General features: G+C 43.2%; 1 protein-coding gene across 1 annotated transcript in view; it reads left to right on the top strand.

The window, feature by feature from the left end:
- The window catches only part of LOC138259883 (serine/threonine-protein kinase D3-like), a 429,799-nt gene that overhangs the window by 347,511 nt on the left and 59,779 nt on the right, over positions 1-22,509 (top strand). The window contains exons 13-17 of the mRNA XM_069207839.1: positions 4,401-4,507; positions 10,656-10,817; positions 11,468-11,566; positions 15,135-15,402; positions 16,600-16,685. Coding sequence (XP_069063940.1) covers positions 4,401-4,507; positions 10,656-10,817; positions 11,468-11,566; positions 15,135-15,402; positions 16,600-16,685 — 722 coding nt within the window. The remainder of the gene's footprint in view (positions 1-4,400; positions 4,508-10,655; positions 10,818-11,467; positions 11,567-15,134; positions 15,403-16,599; positions 16,686-22,509) is intronic.

The following is a 22,509-nucleotide window of genomic DNA, read 5'->3' as shown; positions in this document are numbered from 1 at the left end:
CAAGGGTGAAAGCCTTTGCTCTCGGGCATCAGGAACAAAACCTGCTCTGGCAGAGGTGTTAACACACCCCTCCAAAGAGGACAACCTGCAAATCTTCATTTCAAGGCAGGGGACCTTCAAAGATGCAGATCTAGCTTCCCTTTCAAAGGAGATGCCAACTCCCTTTCCCCAGGGCCCAGTTGGCACCTGGATAGGCAGGAAAATTAGCTATGCAGAAGGCATGTTGCATTTGCAGCCTGGACACACCTCTAGGGTGATCAGCCTGAAATGAACACAGCCTTAGTAATTCCATCTTGTGGGTGGTAGAATTAAGACTTCTGGGACGGGGTGATGCCCATTCCCCAAAGGGAGTGGTCATCTAGAGGGAGTAGTGACCCAGGAGTAAGTAGCCCATTGGCAACTACCTTTCACTCCTTTTAATGCCCCTAAATTGAGTATTTTGGGGACCCCCTGATACCAGGACCCTCAGATTCACTGGACTACAGCAAGAACTGATAAGCAGCAACTGTCTTGGCCCCCACCATGCTTGCCTGCCTACTGTCCTTGAAAGTTGCGCCAAAGAAGAGTCGTCCTGCAGCAGTGCTGCCTCTAAAAGCCTGGAAGGACTGCCAGTGCTTTGAGAAGTAACCAGGATATCTCGTGAAAAAGCAGAGCTGCTTTCCTGCACCCTGCAGGCACCAAAGAAGACTCACAATGACTCCAGATTGCCAAAGCCAACACCAGACAGCACCACTTCACCCATGCACCCTATCCCGATCTGAAGTGGGCAATATGTGCCAGCGTGGTCCCCAGGCCTTGCAAAGCCAAAGCCCACCTTGGGTTTGCCAACAGCAGACTTCTCAATGCAGCCCGCAGCCTCTTTCTGCTGGCCCCCATCCAACCACGAGTATCCCCTGCACCCGAACCAGATGCAAAAAGACACCAGAGTACCCGAGCCCTCCAGCCTACGGAGAAGTGGGCCAACAGTGTCCCTACGTGCCTGAGGATCTCAAGGCTTGAGCACCCCTGTGTGTTCCTTTGGACTGGCCACCTAGTCCCTGCTTGCAGCCTCTTTCTGACTGGACCAATCTCCATTAGTGTGAATGGGACACCCAATGCCATAACACACCTCTACACCAGGATTCCCCAGATCCCCTTGAGGTGATCTGTTGGTGTGGCCTTGCCCCATACTCACCTCAAGTCCAGAAGAACAGTCCTGTAAGTTGTTGCTAAGTACCCATATACAGTGTCTATTTCTTTCCCTTATGATAACATTAGGGCAATCAAGGCTGAAAAGCATCTCTGCACCCGGACGCCCCAGTGCCTCCCAAGTGATCTGTTGGAGCTGCCTTGGACCTCTCCACATACTCACCTTAATTTCAGAACTTTTTGTAAAAATTCATATGCACCCGATTCCAATGATCTTGGTATCAAAATGTATATAAAAGTATGTGTTATTTTTATAAACTGTTGTCAGATTGCATGTCTCGCTTACTGCCTATGTGTGTACAATACATGCTTAGCACTAACCTCTGATATACCTACCTGCACGCCCTCACTACCACAAAAGATACCATTTAAGGTGTCATTGGTGCCTCTGTAATTCCTCTGGGATTTGTTTAGACTCTTTACACAATGTATCTCGCTTTGGTCCACTATATAAAGAGACAGCTTTCTTTAGTGGTCTCTATTGATGTAGACCTGTTGACAGCCCTGATTGGAAGAAGCTGGGGATAGTTAATGGTTTGTTTGGGGTACAAAGACAACTTGTTAAGTACCTTGGAGGCTTATTATGAGATCTGTAAGTTTTTAGCAAACTTCTTAATGCCAGCACAGCCTTAATGTGACCATATCACCACAAATGGTGACACATTTTACTAAGGTCTGTGAATCTAATGCAGTGGCAGATACGGCTAGTAACACAGTGACAAGAATTACAAGTCCAGGAAAGGAGGCATCCCACTAGTTACTCTAAAAGAGGTTATCTCAGTGGTAGAACTGAGTCCAAGTAATATGGTAACTGGCCCAGACGGAGTTCCTATTAATCTCTTTAAAAAACAATCTCAATCTTTGAGTCACACTTTCAGTAAATATGTTGCATAGCGCAATCCATGCTGGTCCACCAAAGTCCTTGTCAAATGCGATCATTGTTACAATTTTCAAGAAGGGAGATTAAGCTGACCCATGCTCTTATCGTCCAATTTCTCTTATTGATTCCATGGTAACCGAGATGGTTGGAATCTTGTTAGATCGGTTATGGTTATGGTCTTGAAGTATTTCATCAGACTTGCAGTATGGGTTTAGGCAGGCTTTGGAACCACTGATCAGTGCCTGAACCTCCACCTCTTGATTAGTAAGTACACCAAGATAAAGAGAGGGTGCTGACATTTTGTCTTTCTGGACCTCAGCTCTGTGTTTGATAACATTGGCAGAGGGAGGGTATGGAGGGAGATGTTGGAGATGGGAAGTATTCATCACATTGTGCACTTGTTAAACTCCTTGAGGATGTAAAGGTATGTATTAGATGTGGCCCGAATGGAGAGTACACTCCCCTCATTAACATCGGGCTGTGTCCTTGACCCTTTCCTAGTCAACCTCAATATCAATTTTGCAGTGTTCTTTGATGGACTGGGACTTTCCACTAACAAATCAAAATCTTTTACTATAGTTTGTGGCCTGAGTAAGTGGAAGACGTCCCATGTTAGTGGCACTAAATTGTTATGCGTGCTGTCCTTTACATACCTGGGGATCCCCTTTGATATTAAAGGTATCTGGAAACATTGGTATGAGTAAGGAGATCTCAGTTTGAACAGTCACGGGCTGCAATATTTAAGTTTGTTGGTAAATTGGGTTATTGGATGTAATAATCAAAATCTATAAGGCAAGATGCATATTGGTCGCTAAATACAGGGCAGGTATTTAGGGACCCTAAGATATTGCTCAGCTACTGATTAGTGAAAATATATTTTTGCCCAGGCTGTTAGGAGTTCCTATGAGTGTACCCACCTCTGCATGTCATGATGAATTGGGTCTACAATATGCAGAAGATCTTATAAAGGTTGCACCTTCTATTTAGTGGTTGCCGATTTGGTCCAGACCAGAAGCGTCACTTAATCAAGTCGATTGCTGACTGCTTGAAACAAGATAAAACCTGTAACAACCAATGGCTGACCTGCATGAAGGTCCAATTCTTTCTAATATGACATCCAGATCTCTTTGAGAAGCCTCAGAATATCAGTCCATCAGCCAGAGCTTCTGCTAATGTTGGTCTTTTGTCCTTCATATTGAGAAACAGAGTAGTAGTTGAGTGGGGCAAGAGGATGGTGGTGGCGCACACTCCACTAATTACTACTAAATATATGGGGCCATATTTATATATTATTATATTATAGCTATCAAGAGTACTATTTGGTAAGGTTCTGTTTCAATATTGTCTTGTGCTGGTCTCTTATCCAGGAGGAGCCTACTGTGAAAAAGGACCTTGCCCCCTGTCCTTGTGACTCTGAATCCACTCAGTCTTTGTTGCATTTCTTTTGTGAATTATACACCAAGGAAACATTTCCTAATTTCCTCTACTCAGAATATTTATTATTAGAAGATGTAGACCAGTTTTATTTTATTTATAATTATTACAATCTGATGTGATATGCATTACAGTATATAAATACATTGTGGCTGCGGTCACGCTGAGTAATTTGGTGGTCAAGTAATTTAGCCATGGCACAACAAGCTTTTATATAGCCAAGTCCAGTCCATGTATGTTTTGATTGGAAGGTTGCTGTGTCTCTGTTACTGTTTCTTCGACAAAGCTTTTAGAGAAATGTATAACTAGGATGAAAGTACTGTATGATATATGTATAAACTATTTCATGATCTATAAGTATGGTTGTACATGCTGTGTACGATTTGATTGCAGGGCTGTGTACATATTTTACTACATGCAATTTTATGTGATTTTTATTCAATTCTTCTGGTGTTTTTTTGTATGGCCTGCGGAATCTTAGAGACCTGTATTATTATCGTGACTGCACTGAATGCTGACACCACTAGCTAAGCGGCACCCCCATGTATATGGAACTCACCAAAGGCATCTCTCTTAATGACCTCATAAATTGAGCATGTGCAGACTGTGAAAAGCACTGGGAAGAAAGGATTCCAGCACACACCAATTTCAAGGGAGTGCCTATGTATTTTAATAGATAAGGTCACAGAAGAATGCCGAATTGGTATTTCGACTATGACATTAGTCTAAGAGTCATTTGTCTGTTAGATTTGTGTCGAAGGGAAAATGAGATATCAAGATGATGCAGACCTTCCTATCTCCTAAACTGATCACCAGTAAAATCATGGGGAGCCATTCAAAACATGATTGATGAGGCCACCAGAAATACTGACTAACCAACACTTTTGATCTGCTGCAGGAAAACACAGGAAGTCTGGGAGGAACGTGGCTATTAAAGTCATTGACAAATTGCGATTCCCAACACGGCAAGAGAGCCAGCTGCGGAACGAGGTGGCTATCCTGCAGGTAGGTTTGTCCCACGCACATCCTGGTGAATAAAAGCAATGTCAGCCTTCCAACTAGAACAATGAATATTTGGAATAAAAAATACTAGTTATGGGATGATGCACTAGACCTTAATAAATTACCACATCAAGGTGGACACTGAAGTGCAATCTTCCCGGCTTCTGCAAATTGTTGCCCAGGAGGTGTTAACTTTCCAGGATGGTGAGTAGATTGTCCTTCATTATTGCTGTTCTGATGCGTTGGTGGAGCCTGGTGGTGGGAGCAGTAAAGTCCTTTGGGTGCTTGACCAATGATGGGCATCTCCTGTAGAAAGGGTGGTGTGAGCTCTTTTTCCAGATGAAGGAAAGTAGTCACTGTGGCACTGTACTGACACATACAGGATTTGTTTCATGGCTCAATACTGACATTGCTATGTAAGTGGTCTCTCTGCAGTGGAATGGAAACCTTGAGGTTCATTCTATGGAAGCATAGGGATTGCTCGCCATTGGTTCTAGCCTACTACTTGGATCGTTAAATTAAGTACTTCTGGTACTTCAGATTCTGTAGTTGGTTAGTTTGGTGGAAATTAGAACTGCAATTATGAAGGAGAGCGGTGCTAGAAAACAATTCCAGGCCTTCTTGCAGCTATGATTCTATTTCACCACCCAGTTGCAGGAAAACTGGCAGAAGAGGTCTCTTTCTCCTCAAAGCATACCCACAGGGAGGTTTTACCTTTTTCCAAAGCTCAGTTGAAAGTGTTAAAGAATACTGCAGTGCCTACAGTGACTCAAGAGTATATCCAAGCACAACCACAGAAAGCACCTTGGAAATACTACTCATGACTCCTAGATATACTTGTTTGCTCTTCCTCCTCTTCTCAAACAAGAGGAAGGGACCCTGACCCTAATAATACATGGCCTAAAGATTTTATTCTGCTGCTCTTGGATTTCTCTGGGAAAATCTGAAATATAAAGAAGAGGATCGACAGCCTACCACATGTTCTTATCAGGTTCCATTGCTCTTGTGACCTAAACTTCCTATGCATGGGTCTATCAAGGATATTAGTTTACATGTATCCAGGGACCCAGGCATAAATTTAGATTCCAATTTTAAGATTTGGTTTTACCTCCTGGACGGTAAGGAGGAGGTTTGGGGTAAGTACCTTGTATGCTGGTGTATTCTTGCATAATTTTGGTATTTTCACATTGCACTTATTATGCTAAATTCCCCAAAATATGTTTTACGCCATGTTGCGTAATTGTATAATTATGCTCTATTCATAGGAAAAAATTTGCACAAGTGCAGGGGAACAACATGAATGACCAGAACGTGAAGGACAGCTGTCTGCAGCTCTTGTGCTTATTGCACTATTCCCCTGATTTATACTTTTTGATGCTAAACTGCGCTGACGCAGTTTAGCGTCAAAAGGTTTACCGCCGGCTAGCGCCATTCCAAGACGCCGGGCAGGCGTCTTATTTATGGAATGGCGCAATCTGGCCAAAGGGTGGGCTAACGTCATGGAGAATGACGTTAGCCGGGTGGGGGTGGCGGTATGGGAGAAGGGGGTTTTGCACCAAAAAATGACGTTAGGCTGGTTAGAGCAAAAAAAAAAGATGACTCTAATCAGCCTAGCGTCATTTCTTGATGCTAAACCTACCATACCACATGACTTCCACCATAGGAATAGGCCCTCAGGTCCCCTAACACCTGCCCTGGTCCAGACGTCAAATAATGGGCTAAGCAAGCTTAGCACCATTATTTAGGCCCGCCTCCTTCCCTTGCACAAATTTTGCATGGGAGGATAAATAAGGCGCATGGGCCTTAGAGTCATTTTTTGCCCGGGACCGCCTACCTTGCATCTCATTGACGCAAGGTAGTTTTCCGCCAGCAAAAAATGACTTTAACTCCAATATTTTGACGCTAGATGGGTCTAGCCTCAAAATATAAATATGGAGTTAAGTTTGCGCTGAAATAGCTTAACAAAAATGACACTATTTCAGCGCAACCAGAGTATAAATATGCCCCATGTTTTTTAGCAACAAATGTATCCTTCAAAGAATAATTCAGAAAGTCTAACTTGTGGAATTCGCCACCATACTTCTTTCTCCATACATACATATCCCTATGATGTACTCACAAGAGCGATAATTTATTTTTTTCATAAAATGTTTTTATTGGTTTTTTAATGAAATCAAAAACATATAATAGGCAAAATTGATTGTTGCTTGCTGTTCATTCAGATCTTATTAGGTTTTTACAGTCACCCAAAATGCTGCCTTAAGTGACACAAGACCTTTTGAAAATTTCCTCGGGCACCCGCTAGCTTCATAAATATTGTATTTTATTGGCCATGCACTTAAACACATCAATAACTTCATAGTGCATTAAGCTCAATCCTTTCAATTCGTGAGTATATATCTTTTAGCTACTAAGGCCCTCACTTCTGATATTAGGTGGGAAATCTCACAGTTGATAATTACCAATACTCTGGGTTCTGTAATTATCAGGCACGGGATTCTCTCCAGTTATGGGTTTTGATTCTGGGAATGAGGTATTTGCATGCCTATTTCCACCATTTGCCCACTTATCGGAGCACTTTTCCCCAACCACATTTTACCAGTTTACCTGATGAAATGTGAAGTTGGAAATTTCTAGATGTATGAATGTTGCCCCAAAACTTGCAATCGAGATTTGCTGACAACTAGTGGGTCCTACCAAAATGATGTTACAATTGAACATGTAAAGGTCTATCACAAGTAGAAAAGCAGATTATACCAGAAAATATTTTACACATGTCAGTATCAGTGGTGGTTCCTCCGCTAACACGGACGAGCGTCACCCCACTGCTTTCAGAAAAAAGTTAAAATAAAATTATAATAAGGCAATGTTATTATCATTTTATTTTTCATCTGGAGCCAGGTTAGAGTGTGGTGGAGGTGGAGGAGAAGTGGTATGTGCACCATAAGTGCGCATATCTATTTGGCCGGCCGAGTTAGGCCATGGCAAACAGACATGCGCACTGAGCACTTCTCCAACCGGCTGTATTGCACAGCTGGGAGGAGAAAGTGCACAGGGTCCCACTCCCTGTGTGAGTGCCGGACCAGGCGGCTCATACCAATCACAATGTTGCTGTCATGCTGATGACAGCAGCATCATGATTGGCTTTGGGGAGTGTGGGAGTCTGTGTGCTACCCTGAAGAGGACGAGGCTACTTAGGACAAGGGCAGAGGAAAGACAAACCCGTCTCCCGCCGGAGCAGGTAAGTGATCTTTTTTTATTAGTTTCTTTTTAGCCCTCCTGCCCCGCAACCCCTGTTCAGTGGCAGCCGCCACTGGTCTTAATTCTTGAGGTACACGATTCAGGGACACTGGTTCTAATGAAAAGTGCTTCTATTGAAGCTAAAGCCATTGGACAGATTTTCTTTTATTTAATTTATTAGAGATATTGAACAAATTATAATTTTCCACAGTGAGATTGAATAACATCACGACATCAAAGAGCAACATATATAGCAGCTGTAGTTGACTAATTGTTATAGTTAGCCTGAGGTCAGTTGGGGACAAACACAGCTACTGTGCCAACTCCATGCCTGTGGAACTGTTCACCTCCGAGTGTGACACTCTTAAACAACACATGACAAAGGCAAACCACTTATGGGACTGAATTGTCCACGTATCTGGGCTGACAAGTATTAGAATAATTGCAGTACTTAAAAATGACTTTTTTTGATTCTGAAAGTAATGGAAGAAGCTTACATCTGTAATTCTGGTAAAGTTATAGACACGCAATTATCACTACCATAAAGATTTAGGACCAGATTTAGAGTTTGACAGACAGGTTACTCCATCAGAAATGTGATGGATATCTCATCCTTTGTATTATAATGGCAATAGGATATAATGCACTTGTATCATGGCGAACAAGTTATCTGCCACATTTGTGCCAGCGTATCCAATCCGCCATACTCTAAATCAGGCCCTAAGTCGGTACTGCTGAAGTTTAATCTGGGATCCAGGATTTGTAAAGCACAGCAAATCAACCTTCAGGGTCTCAACGTGCCGAACTTTTGGCACGGGAGATTAAGGGTTTTGAACCCACGCTGAGACTCAAACTTGGTTCCCCCCAGCTCCAAAGTGGGCAGCTAAAGCCGCTATGTCACACCCTCTTCACCCCTAGTCCAAGAAGCACAGTTTTGGTAACTCATTTGCATGATTCCATTGTAATAACTTCCAAATTTGGAAAAAAGGACAATTTGAAATTGGTGCAAAAGTGAACATGAAACATATGCAGCTTCAGGCCCTGCAATTTGCAACAGCGGCTGGCCCTTTCTTCACTTTGTACCACTTCTGTAGCTTGACATTGGTATGGTAGTATTGCAATGTGTGTTTAGCCACCAGGGGGTTCACTGTGTTTTTGACAGATGCTAAAGGCACATTCCCTGATATTGTTTCTTACAATTGGACAGAGCATGCTTAAAAACATTTGCAGTCTTTTAACTACCTGTGATATTCTAATCTTTTGTTCATCTCCCCAAAAATAAATGTTCGCTTAAGTTTACATATAAAGCACCAGATGCCCAGACTAAAAGAGTGTTAAAGTATAAAATAACTGTTCTTGGGTAGCTTCCTTGCAGGATAAAGCTAAAAAGGGGTCTGGGATTCCAGTCACCATTGGAGTGTATTTGATTTGGGCCATCTTGTCCATCAACACTGATGAGAGGAATGTCCTCACTTGGCTGTCCAGTAGTTGAGACCTCACTTGGTAGTTAGTAGTTGTGACTGAATGACCCACTGCTAACTATTGAGTACACCTGCCTCAGAAGAACCCTTTGAGTCATGGTGTCCTGATGAAGATAGAGCAGGAGTCTGCCTTTGTCCATGGCCTCTAGGCCTCTCATTCTCCTAGGGAAACATTTAGTGGTAGACACCCTAGCATAAGCAGCTGTAATTCAAAATTGCCAACATCATCAGGTTAAGTCTTGTCTTAGCACACCTTATTGAAGTCCTTAAACATGGCTGAGTTTGTACCTAGGATTATTTTGCCATTCTTCTTAAAAGTGCAAATTATTAAACATGCGGTCTCTAGTTTTATACACCTCCAATTTGCTTAGGCTGTCTTCCGTTTGGTGAGATGTACCTCTGGTATGCGAAGGATCTCTCTCCTGTGCAATAAAGTGTCTGTCCATCCAGTTACAGGATAAGACGTTCAAGATGCCGTCAGTTGACAGGTTTGTACACTAGAGTGATGTCTGAGCCTCTGTCCTCCGTTGTCATCATTTGATGACCTTCCAGTTCCATTGGGACATCCATCTTTGGAACTATAAAACCTTCTGGCCAATGCACCTAAAGCACTTGGGCATTTAAAAGACTTGGATTTCCAGATTTGCCAGGAATGGCTGGAAGTTAAAGTTCAGTTGGTTTCTTACTTTCTTTACTTAGCTGCAGCTGTTTTACCTGTTGATCACTCTTTTCTCAAACCTGGTTGACATGTCCCAGTAGCTCATTAGTGCTGTGTGCCTTACATATCTTTCACACTTCAACCCAACTGGCTTATTGTGTTACTGCGTTTTCATTTACTCTTTGGTTGTAGCAGAAAGGGATGTCTCAGTCTGTTTATTGGGGGTTCCTGACCTGATATTATCTGATATGCCCATTGTGTAACATTGGGAAGATGAGTGAGAAGGCTTGATTATTTTCTAGTAGGTGGGCACAAATTATTAATCTTTTTTTTCTAAAAATCCATGGATTGTATCCATCTTGTGGAATTGCAACTTGTTTGTTGAGGAGTTTTGGATATTTAAATGCTGAATTACATCTCTGAAGGCAAGAAATTACTCTTTCAGACACTTTTTGTACTTTTGTAATCAGTTAATCTGCCGTTTGGGAAAGGAAGCCCACAAAGAATTACCAAAGTCTAGTCTTGAGGTAATTTATTATGTTATGTCTCTGTAGGTTGTCACAGTTGTGGCATCCCTTACGCAGGTTGTTATGGGGGCTGCAGAAATTCTAGCTCTTGTACTCATGGTCACAGTGGTGGGTAGGTCAGAGCCTGGGGCCTTCAACAGACAAACCCCCAAGCTTATCATTAACCTCTACAATTGCATTTTTTTTCTCAGACTTCATTTGCAGGCTTTTCCAACATGTATACATTTCCCTATTTTTTTCTTCAGGCTTTGCGCTTCCCTGGGGTTGTCAATCTGGAGGCCATGTTTGAGACACCTGACAGGGTGTTTGTCATCATGGAGAAGCTGCATGGGGACATGCTAGAGATGATACTGTCAAGTGAGAAGGGGCGGCTCCCAGAACGGGTCACAAAATTCATCACCACACAGGTGGGTGTCCTCTATCTGATATTAATTGCATCTTTGCATTGATAAAATGTACATAACACTTTCAATTAAGTCAGTGGACATCTTTAACACAGGACTAACATTGCTATTAAATACATTGAAATATTATTTGAGGACCCATAGTGCAGTCAAAGACTCGTTTTTTCAAGGACATCAAAAAGTTAATTTGTCTGACCCGGAAGTTGTTATAACTAACTAAGAGCTTTTTAGTGTAAGAACATTGCCCACATGGCTAAATTATATCCTCCATTGTATCCCAGCAGTTTACAACCACTATGTCCTTGGTCACTGAATGTTTCTTCTGGTTAAGATGAATCCACTACAGTAAGGACCATGTACTACAGTACTGCTCAGCTTTATTTGTACTATAACATGTCTCTGGCTTTTTTGTCTGTAGTGTATACCTTTATCTTGTACAATTGAAAAGAATAGTAGAGCCACAGGCTGTGGGCTGCAATATAGAGTGTTTCATCCTTATTGCATTTGTTCCATATTTTAACATTGTGCCTACATCAAAGGCTGACTTGAATGGGGCAGCTGAAAAGAAATTGATGGACGGTTCAACTTATATGTAACTTATAGAGAAGACATCAAACATGTACATTCATGCTCTTCTATGTTTATCTCCTTAGATTTTAGTGGCTCTCCGTCACCTCCACTTCATGAACATCGCACATTGTGATCTGAAGCCGGAGAATGTTCTACTGTCTTCGGACGATGCCTTCCCACAGGTACATTTAGAATTTGATAGTTCCTCATCTCCGTTGATTCCTTCGGAGATTTAGAAATTCAGAATATCAACTGAGATAAATGTAGCCTATTCTGTTACCTCTTAGCACCATGGTGTAGTGGTAAATAATTGTATTAGTTAATAAAACACATAAAACAATCCAATTCCAAAGCAAACATAGCTCAGATTGTAATCAGGACAATAAAAATATCTGAACCCCAAAATTAAATTTTCAGCTAAGAGACAATTCTATTCAACAATAAGACAAATATTATCACAAACTAGCCCACCCTCATCCATCGTAATCCACCAGGATTGATGTGCAAATCAGGCTATTAATCAAGGTTTTCGGATATTCCTTGGCCATAGCCCTAAATTCTTTTAGTCCTTTTTCCTAGGAAGCAGAGTATCAGAGTGATTTGCATTTAAAAAATGCTAACATTACTAATGTGCAAAATCATGCAAAGTGTGCACAACAGAACATCTGCACATTTTGCTAAAAATATTGTACCAGGAATGTATATTAATTTTTGTTCCTAGGTACAGAATATCAAAACAATTAACATTAAAATGCAAGCATCGATATGTGCAAAGTGGTGCTAAAGTGCATAACATTACATCTGCGAGGTAAATAAATATCAATCGAATTTAATAATTAAACCGTAATAAAATATACCAAGAGTGGCCCATCTTCGTTTTCAATACTAACATACAACCTGGGCAAAGTTGGACTGAAAGGGCGTTGGGCTGAGTATGAACACTGTAAGAGTACCTAAGCAACTAAGTATGAGCACTTGACTTGGAGACCAGACACTAACCTAGCTCCAGAACTCCATATTAATGCCTTCACTAATTCAGAGTGTTAGCACCTCATAAGAGCCTCATATTAGTACTTTCACTGACTGATAGTGAACTCATAAATCAGGAGAGTGTCTCCCCTTCCATTGAATTAGAAGGCAATTATTGGGGTATTTAGGAGTAAGCAAACATAGAGCACTATTATCAGCATGCCCTGATACTGCTCCTTTATCACTAGGAACTAGATGAGGCGACCAGGGAGGAGAAGTTTTTCAGGAACTGGACCAGCCTGATGTTCAGAATTTCATTTCTTGGATCAAATGCTTCAATCAGGGCTGGTCTACAGGCTCTGATCCCTTAGGGCATTGAATTCCCTTCTCAACAATTTCCTTCTCTAATTAGCCAGCGCTGGACAAATACAGACCACATGTACTTGTGACTCCACAGCCTGATGACATAGCCTACATTCCTGATTTTCTCTTTGGACATCTTTCTTCCATTAAGGTAGAAAGTCTAATGTTGGAATATCTCCCAGTCTTAGCCTTTAAAGACTTTGCTTGATTTTCAAAGAATAAGGAGCAGTCATAATGGGTGATTGTTTACATACTTTAAATGATTTTGAAGCCAACCACCCATGTGACCACCTGGATAATTCCTTCATAGTTTCTAACCAGCTTTGGAGCTTGATTGATTTGTTAACTGCTTTTCTAAATACTGTGCCAGACAGGATACTAACCCATAAATTGCCCAGATACAGCTGTACTAGACTTTTTTCAAGATACTCCTTAAAATTACTATTGCGCCTCTCAAGATTAATTTACAGCCATACTAAGTTAGTTAGCGTCCCTTCCGGAGAGAGCCACAATTTATGGCAATCTTTTATAAATTCTGCTGGTCTAGCCAGCGATTGCCTTACTAGTGAGAATTCCATTCTGACGTTGGACGAAGGAGTCGACCTCGGTACCCGGGAGGCTTGCATGTATATTCTTACCATTAATTTATCCAAGAGAACCTTCTCTGCCCCCCTATTATCACCAGACATTTTGTAAGGTCTTAGTATACATTTTCTCCTGTCATATTTTTATTCAAATACTGGAAAATAATATATAATCAAAACCTGCTTTTCTAGAAGGAGAATCAGACTAGTTCTCAAAATTCCACAGAAAGGTTTTAGGGATGGAGTGAGGAGGTGTGTGAAACTGAAATGGTACTTTATTCCCTGCATGTAAAAAACAATTGCCAAGATCTAAGTCAAGTAAAGTACAGAGAGTTCCCTGGTACTAAGCCATTGTTACATCTTGTCTCACTATACCTCCTCAATGTTTGCTAAGTGTACTGGAAAATAGTCAGATGTAGGCACTGAGGGATGTGAAGCCCTCGTTTTGGAATGGTGAAATGTGTACAGGATATGTGGTAAATATGTGGTAAATGGCTTATTATTTAATTTGCTATGGTGCAAGTGCATTACAAATGGAATAATACTACCATTGAAGCATGAGTAAAAATGACAGTACCAGCCATAAAGTGTCATAACTAAAACACCATTAAATGCTGCAATAACACGTGTATCAAATGCTGTAATGGTGTTACTGAATTAGTGTGATACTGCAGGTTTACCAAAAAACTGTAAAAAAGGGCCTAAGTATGACAAACCCCTCTTTAGATCTCAACTTCAGCCAGTTTTAGCTCTCTGTTGGCCAGGCTTATTATTTCCAGTACACCACAAATGCATCAGTTGCCTTTAGAGTCACCCCCTTGCTCCTAATCAAATTGCTTTGATGTCTATCCCACCTTCCTGCTCCTGATTCAATGGTGTTCCTCCCTATTCTCATATTTGTTCTGGCCAGGAGCACTTCAATCCCACAGTGTTTTGATTGATGAGTTGTATCCTTCTACTCGATAGAGATGTGTGTATTTCCTAGCTCTCTCTACTCCCTTCTCTCCCTGGTATACTCTCTTATCTTCCCAACTTCCACCGTCCCCTCTTCCTGTTGCTGCCCATCTTGCTCTCTGTCCCACGTTCCACCCACTCCAGTGTTGAAATGATTATTAATATTCATTTTTTTATATATATTATGTTTTACGAGGTTCCAGCAGCTGAAAAGTCCCACTGCGTTACCCTCTCCTCTTTTTACTCTTTGTCAAGGTTTGTTTCACTTTTGCTTTAAATTTACCAATATAACATGGCCGTTTGCCATGTTGGATTAGTAGATTTAAAATGGCTCCTGTGTCATGACACAAGAGTATGAACACGTCATGTCACACATATTTGCACGTCACAATGTATGTGTATGCAAGTGTCACAATGATTGTGTGTGCACCAGCAGCCATCTTTCAGTATGTTTTCTGTAATTGGAAACCAGTTCCAGCAGTGGAAACTATGCATGTGCACCCCTTTTGGGAAATTGGGATAAAACATTAGAACAGCCAATTCATAGATATTCGGTTTGGCTATATTTATTGTTAAATCTTTCTACCTCCTTCAACATTTGTTACTCCATGCCCTATTTGAGAGAGGGCATATTTGAAATGCAGATTTTTTGGATATTATTCAGATAAGTTTGCAGAAAGACTGCAAGGTCTTTAATTTCTTTAGAGAAGATTAAGAAAGTACAAAAAAACACAAGCAATAAACAGGTAATTATTTGCGCCAAAAATAATGGAGCGGTGTGAAATTATGGAAGCGGAGTAACTGTTGTCTTGGTAGCCTTGGTATAGTGTTCTTTTTATTTCTACACCCCTTAATACATTTTCATTCCATGATCCCAAAGGTGAAGCTATGTGACTTTGGCTTTGCTCGGATTATTGGGGAGAAGTCCTTTCGCCGCTCAGTGGTGGGTACTCCTGCTTACCTAGCCCCAGAGGTTATCCGGAACAAAGGTTACAACCGCTCGCTGGACATGTGGTCTGTAGGGGTGATCGTCTACGTCAGCCTGAGCGGCACATTCCCCTTCAATGAGGAGGAAGACATCAATGATCAGATCCAGAATGCTGCCTTCATGTACCCCAAATACCCCTGGAATGACATTTCTGAGGAAGGTGAGATCTTATGATTCATTTTGATTAAACTTACCAAATGTTGATAGAGAATATGGACTCGGTTTGTGAAATTATCTGGTGAGCAGCTTTATGTTCACATTCCTCAGCACTGGTACCTTATTTTTTGTTTTGTTTACTCCTAATTTCATAATTGTTGCATGATTGTTGGTTAGATTTCAACATTTGGGGCTTATTATGAGTTGCTCATAATCTCAGAAAAGCCCAGTAGCAAGAAACCTATGAGCCCACACAATTTCTGCTGGACCTCTTACTACTCAAAACCACCAAAGAATCTAGGTGAAAATGTAGAATAACAAGGAGAATTGGATGTGGTAAATTGGGTTTCCCTGCAATTTCCTATTTCCCAGTAGAGCCTCAGAGTCTAACGAAGTAGCACAGTGTTTCTGACTCTACATTGCCTGGTACTTCTCGATAACATAAACTCCAGAGGCTGGAATCACTAGCCACTTGTAATGTGGGCCTTTGAAGGCCATAGGGAATTCATACACAATCTACTGTATAACTGGTGTAAGCAAAGTAAAAAACCTATTTTGCCTCACACTTTTAACACTCAGAGAGATGCCTTTAACAGTGTGTTCTGAGAAAAAACAGAAATTAGTCCTGATCTCTCATTTAAAGGTTTGCCACTAGCGAAGACTTTTTGATTGTACTAAAATTGTATATATTGTATGCTTACTTACAGGTATTTTCAGTTAACCATCTTCACCTATTAGACTGTTATTGACTCACTCACATTTTTATTCTGCCCACTACAGCATATAGGTCACCCACTTCATCCATTAGCTAACTTCACTGTGAGTGACATATCTCTGCCCTTCCACAAGGAGCACATCCACACTTAAAGTAGTATTCTTAGATGCAAGTCATTTCTGTCATAATGTGTCCATTTCGAGACTAAAAAAAGTTTGCTTTTAACCAAAACGTTTTTTAGATTGCTGAGAGTTGCAGCTTCTTAGCTGTAAGTTTTGCAAAAGTCGTGAATTTTTTTTAAAGAAACCATTGACAAAGCCAAAAGGTTGATGCCAGAATTATTTGGTTTGCCAATGCTTGCTGTCTGATGGGATCAGCACTGTGCATGCCTGGGAGTCCCATTAGACTCTAATGCCTGCAACTGAAGACATGCAGCACCTAACGCTTCTTGTCTCAAGTTTTTTCTTACTGTTCTCCTTTCTACAGCTGTGAACCTGATCAATAGTCTGCTACAGGTGAAGATCCGCAAACGCTTCAGTGTGGAAAAATCTCTAAGTCACAACTGGTTGCAGGTAAGGAGTTGGGTGGTAATGGGTGTTGGGATTCCCACACTCACATCAATATTGGGCACCTTACTGCAAAATAGTACTCCTGGCGCTACAGTGCCAGAATATTACAGTCAAAGTATCAGGGGCGGCTCCTCCGCTAACGGGGAGGAGCATTGCCACACTGGCTTGTGGGGAAAGGAAAAATAAAATTATAATAACATTATGTTATTATCATTTTATTTTTCCTGGGAGAAGGGGCGGGGCTGGGCTGCAGGGAGGGGGCCTGAGGAGGGTTATGTGCACACAAAGTGCGCATTTCTTTTGGCCGGCCGTGTTGGGCCAGCCTAAAAGACATGCACACTTTGCATGTTCTCTCACCGGCTGTATAGCACAGCCAAGTGGGGAACATGCCCAGGCTCCCACCCCTAGTCTGACCAGCGAAGTAGGCTGCTCAGACCAATCACGACACTGCTGTTGTAGGTGACAGCAGCATCATGATTGGCTGGGAGCCTGGGAACAGGAAAAGGATGAGGACAGGGGGGCGAGGGGGGCGATCACATCTCCACCACAGGTAATCTTTTTTTTTTTTTAAATGTTCACCCCGTTGCTCTCCCCGCCCGCCATCCCCATTGAGTGGCAGCTGCCATGTAAAATATAGCTTGTCTGTTATATCATTTACAGAAATATTGCTAGATTCTAGTTAATAATAACAATTCTCCTCCCAATGGAGCAATATTTTAGTAAACAAAATTATATTTCAGATAACATTTTTTACTATGATATTCGACGCACAATCCTTCCGGCTACTTACAACCTCAATCTACCATTGTTGGTAGCATGGGTATTCAAATTGCATTTGTTTTTTAATAGAGTATTTTTTTTTTCTTTTAGTGCATTTGCTAAACAAATGATTAGACATAGGCCCTCATTCTGACCTTGGCGGGCGGCGGAGGCCGCCCGCCAAAGTCCCGCCGTCAGGTTACCGTTCCGCGGTCGAAAGACCGCGGCGGTAATTCTGACTTTCCCGCTGGGCTGGCGGGCGGTCTCCTTCAGACCGCCAGCCAGCCCAGCGGGAAAGAGGCTTCCACGATGAAGCCGGCTCGGAATCGAGCCGGCGGAGTGGAAGCTGTGCGACGGGTGCAGTTGCACCCGTCGCGTATTTCACTGTCTGCGCAGCAGACAGTGAAATACATTTAGGGGCCCTCTTACGGGGGCCCCTGCAATGCCCATGCCAGTGGCATGGGCACTGCAGGGGCCCCCAGGGGCCCCGCGACCCCCCCTACCGCCATCCGGATCTCGGCGGTCCGACCGCCGGGATCTGGATGGCGGTAGGGGGGGTCAGAATCCCCGCGGCAGTGCAGCAAGCTGCGCCGCCGCGGAGGATTCAATGGGGCCGCGGTACACTGGCGGGACCCCGCCAGTGGTGCCGGTCCGACCGCGGCTTTACCGCCGCGGTCGGAATCCCCATTGAAGCACCGCCGGCTTGTCGGCGGTGCTCCCGCGGTCCTCCGCCCTGGCGGTCAAAGACCGCCAGGGTCAGAATGAGGGCCATAGTTTGTTACTAATGGAAAAAAATGTCCATAAAATGTACCTTCAATAAGAAAAAGTGTTGTCTGACATTTCCCTTAGCTCTCATGGCTTCCTGACACGGCCTCTTTTCAATTAGTCCCTGTAACTTGATTACCTTTCAATTTGATTGGCATGCCAAAAATCAAAAGGGAATAATTGTGTCTCCCTCTACAAGCTTAATTATAGCAGCGGAGGTGAGCAATGCACTGAATGCAGAGGTGAACTTGCAGCTAAGTCTCACAAAGAGTCTGTGATTTCTGCTGCATTAACTTTAATTGAACGGGTTCTTCCACAATCTGTCCTCAAACTAGGCTGAGACAACTGACAAAACCATATCAATCTACATTGAAGGAGTGTCAAGTTGTACAGGTAACACGACTTTGATGCAGATCGCAGGCGGTCTGATATAGGGAAGAGGGATTTGCTGACACGTGTGACATTAGCATCTGCCATTTGAAAATACTGAAAAATGTTCTAGCTATCGCGTTTAGAATTTTCAATTCTATTAAGGACACGGATACGAGGATTATGCTTCTCTTTCTATGCTTTAATAAACTTCGGCAGCCAATTAGAAAGCACTTTAACACAAAACTACAAATCCCATGAACCCACAGTAGCACCATAACAACCATAGAGTCCAACCCTATAAAACCTTCTTGACACAAAGACTCTTCCTCTTTCTTTGCACAAAGTCAGATAAACAGCACTAGTGCCGAACAAAGTCACAATGAACCTGGAGTCCAGAACTGAAGAACAACCATCTTCTGAACCAGAATGATGAATATCCCATCCAGAATGAGGGAGGAGATGAAAATCTTCTGTGGAATACAAACAAAGGACTCTGAATCTTTTTTCCTCTTGACCTAGGAAAGGAAAAAGATAGCAAGCCATAAACACTGTCTCATATATAATAGCGCAGAAAAACAATCAACACATATTTTTGCTATATAATAACAGGGTGGGAATTTCAGTAAATTATTTGTTTCAAATCATAACAACATTATGAAAACAAAGTATAACATATCAGAAACATAATAACTATGGGCGGGATAATACTCGCCTCCGTGTCCTTAATAGAATTGAATATTCTAAACGCGATAGCTAGAAAATTTGTCATTCTATGTCAGGACCCGAGGCTCATATTATGGTAGTTTAAAGTCCTGTCAGTAGTACAGAAGACACATCCAAAATAGGCTTATAATAAAACCTTTTAAATGTGGAATCCGAGGACCAATATGCTGCATTCAAAATATCTTCCAAACGAGAACCAAGAGCAAAAGATTTTGACGCCATAGCACCCCTAACAGAGTGTGCTCCAAATTTGGAAGTGTCAGTGCCTGCTTCAGACAAAATCCATCTCACCCATCTAGCCAGGGTAGCCGAAGAAACCGGTCTAAATGGCTTTTGGAGGGAAATAAGCAGTTGACCCAACATGTCAGATCGAAATTCTAAAGTACTTACCTCATAATCCTTTAGACATTGAACAACACAATGGCCCTCATTCCAACCCTGGCGGTCTCTGACCGCCAGGGCGGAGGGCAACGGAAGCACCGTCAACAGACTGGCGGTGCTTCCAGGGCTATTCTGACCGCGGCGGTAAAGCCGCGGTCAGAAAAGGGGAACCGGCGGTTTCCCGCCGGTTTTCCCCTGGCCCAGGGAATCCTCCATGGCGGCGCTGCTTGCAGCGCCGCCATGGGGATTCCGACCCCCTTCCCGCCACCTGTTTCTGGCGGTTTTCTCCGCCAGAACCAGGATGGCGGGAACGGGTGTCGTGGGGCCCCTGGGGGCCCCTGCACTGCCCATGCCACTGCAGGGGCCCCCTAATTGGGCCCCATACAGATTTTCAATGTCTGCTTTGCAGACAGTGAAAATCGCGACGGGTGCCACTGCACCATTCGGAGCCGGCCTCTGTGTTCCAGGGTCTTTCCCGCTGGGCCGGCGGGCGCTCCTTTGGCGGGCGCCCGCCGGCCCAGCGGGAAAGCCAGAATGGCCGCCGCGGTCTTTTGACCGCGGATCGGCCAAATGGCGGTAACCGCATGGCGGGCGGCTACCGCCGCCCGCCGCGGTCAGAATGACTGCCAAAGTCTGCGATTATCTGGAAAAGCTGGATAGGACACCAACCTGGTATTGCATTTAGTGCTTCCACTTATGACAAAAGAAACACCTTCAGGAGAGAAACATCTCCCTGCTAAATGCAAGGGTTTGACATCAGAAACACGTTTACAAGAAATGAGACAAAGAAGGATAGTAAGTTTAGCAGAAAGTTGTTTTCCGGAGAGGTATTTATTAGAAGGCCAGGAAACTAAAACTCGCAAAATGATGTTAACATCCCAGAGTTCTGAGTATTTGGGAAGAGGGGGATTTAACATCCTAATACCTCAAATAAATTTACAGACAATAGGTAACTGACCCACAGGTCTACCATCAATAAAGACATGACCAGCAGAAATGGCTGAACGAAAATTGTCAATGGAATTATAAGCCATCCCAGAAGCGGCTAAAGAAGCCAGTAAATTCAGGATCAAAGTCCAATCCTCATTAAAGGGATCCGAGCCCCGTGAAGAACACCAACTACACCATCGTCTCCAAGCGGGGGCATAACGTTTATGTGTGTTGGGCGTCCAGGATTGATTGATGAATTCTTGAGCTTTGTTCGAAAGGCCTGGGAGGCTCCAGTTTTGCCTGAAAGACGCCAAGCTAGAAGAGACAATTGGCCTGACAGGATCAAGGGGTGAGGAGACCCCAACGGATCCAGAAGGAGGTTCCAACTCCAGGGCAAAAGACTGGGGGGAACACAGGCTATCTCCATCAAGATGGGAAACCAAGGTTGGGCTCTCCAATACGGAGCGATCAAAACCATTTCCGCTTCCTGTCTCTGAAGAAATGCTAGGACCCTGGGAATCATTAGAGAGGAACGGAGTCCAATCCTGGAGGAAAGCATCGGTTGCCCTCGCTCCCGGATCCAGATGCCAACTGAAGTACGTGGGGAGCTGAGAATTCAGACGGGAAGCAAACAGATCAATTGTGCACGGACCCCACATCATCATGATAGCCCTGAAAACTTGTGGGTGTAACCTCCAGTCGCTGGAATCTGTCAAGTGATGGGAATGCCAATCTGCAATCACATTCCGTTGACCCGGAGGATACTCCGCTGTCACCAAAATGTGATTGAGAATACAATAATGCCAAAAGTCTTTGGCAATCTCCATCAGTAAAGGAGAGCGGGTCCCCCCCAGCTTGTTCAGGTACCGAACCGCTGACATATTGTCCATTCTGAGAAGAATGCAAGATTTTGCTTTGCCCGCAGTGAAACTGCGAATCGCAAAAGAGCCTGCTAGGAGCTCCAGGCAATTGATATGTAGCGATAGTTCTTGCTGGGACCAGCGACCCCCCGTAGAAATGTGGCTGCAACGAGCCCCCTAACCCCATAGACTGGCATCCGCTTCTATGATCTGGGGAGCAGGGAAAAATGGCTCTCCCATTCCATGCTTCCATGTGAGATAACCACCAAGAAATTTCCATCTTTGCCTTCTCTGAGAGGGGAACTGACTGGGAGTAAGACAAGCCCTTGTTCAGGGCATGATCTTGAGACGTTGAAGGGACATGTAATGTAGAGGTCCTGGAAATATCGCTTGAATCGAAGAAGCTAGCAACCTCACCAGACGGGCTAGGGACCTCAAGGATATAGTTGTCCTGGACAAGGCTAGACTCAATTCTTTCTTGATATTCCTCACCTTTGTTAGAGGAAGAATCAACCGAGCCGAGGGGGAGTCCACCAAGAAACCTTGGGCCTGATGTATCATCACGGCCCTTCGCGATTCGGAAATAGCGATTTTTAAGAAATCGCTATTTCCGACTCGCAAAATGCCATGTATCACATTTGCGATTCGGTAATAGCAATTTCTTAAAAATCGCAAAGGCTATTACCGAATCGCAAATTGGGATACCTGTTGGCCCATATCTGCAAATTTTTTGCACTTCCAAAATTGCGATTTCTGAACCAGAAATCGCAATTTTGGAAATGCAAAACCCCAGGGTGCTGGGGGCCTAAGGCCCCCTCTGCTGCACCTCAAACTTTTTTTGGGACATGTGAGGTGCACACATGCCAAAAGGGCATGGGTGCTTCACATGTGCAATTTAAAAATGCATTTAAAATGCATTTTTTAATTTTGCACCAGGCTACCACCTGGTTTCTTTTCATGGTATTTTGCATGTGCAAAATGCCATTCTGCGCAAAATCGCAATTTGTTATTTTTTGCTGCATCTCCTTGCGATGTTG

This window comes from Pleurodeles waltl, chromosome 9 (assembly GCF_031143425.1).
Source record: "Pleurodeles waltl isolate 20211129_DDA chromosome 9, aPleWal1.hap1.20221129, whole genome shotgun sequence".
NCBI lineage: Eukaryota > Metazoa > Chordata > Amphibia > Caudata > Salamandridae > Pleurodeles > Pleurodeles waltl.
Note: the sequence above shows the minus strand (reverse complement) of the source record. Positions and strands in the feature narration are given on the sequence as shown.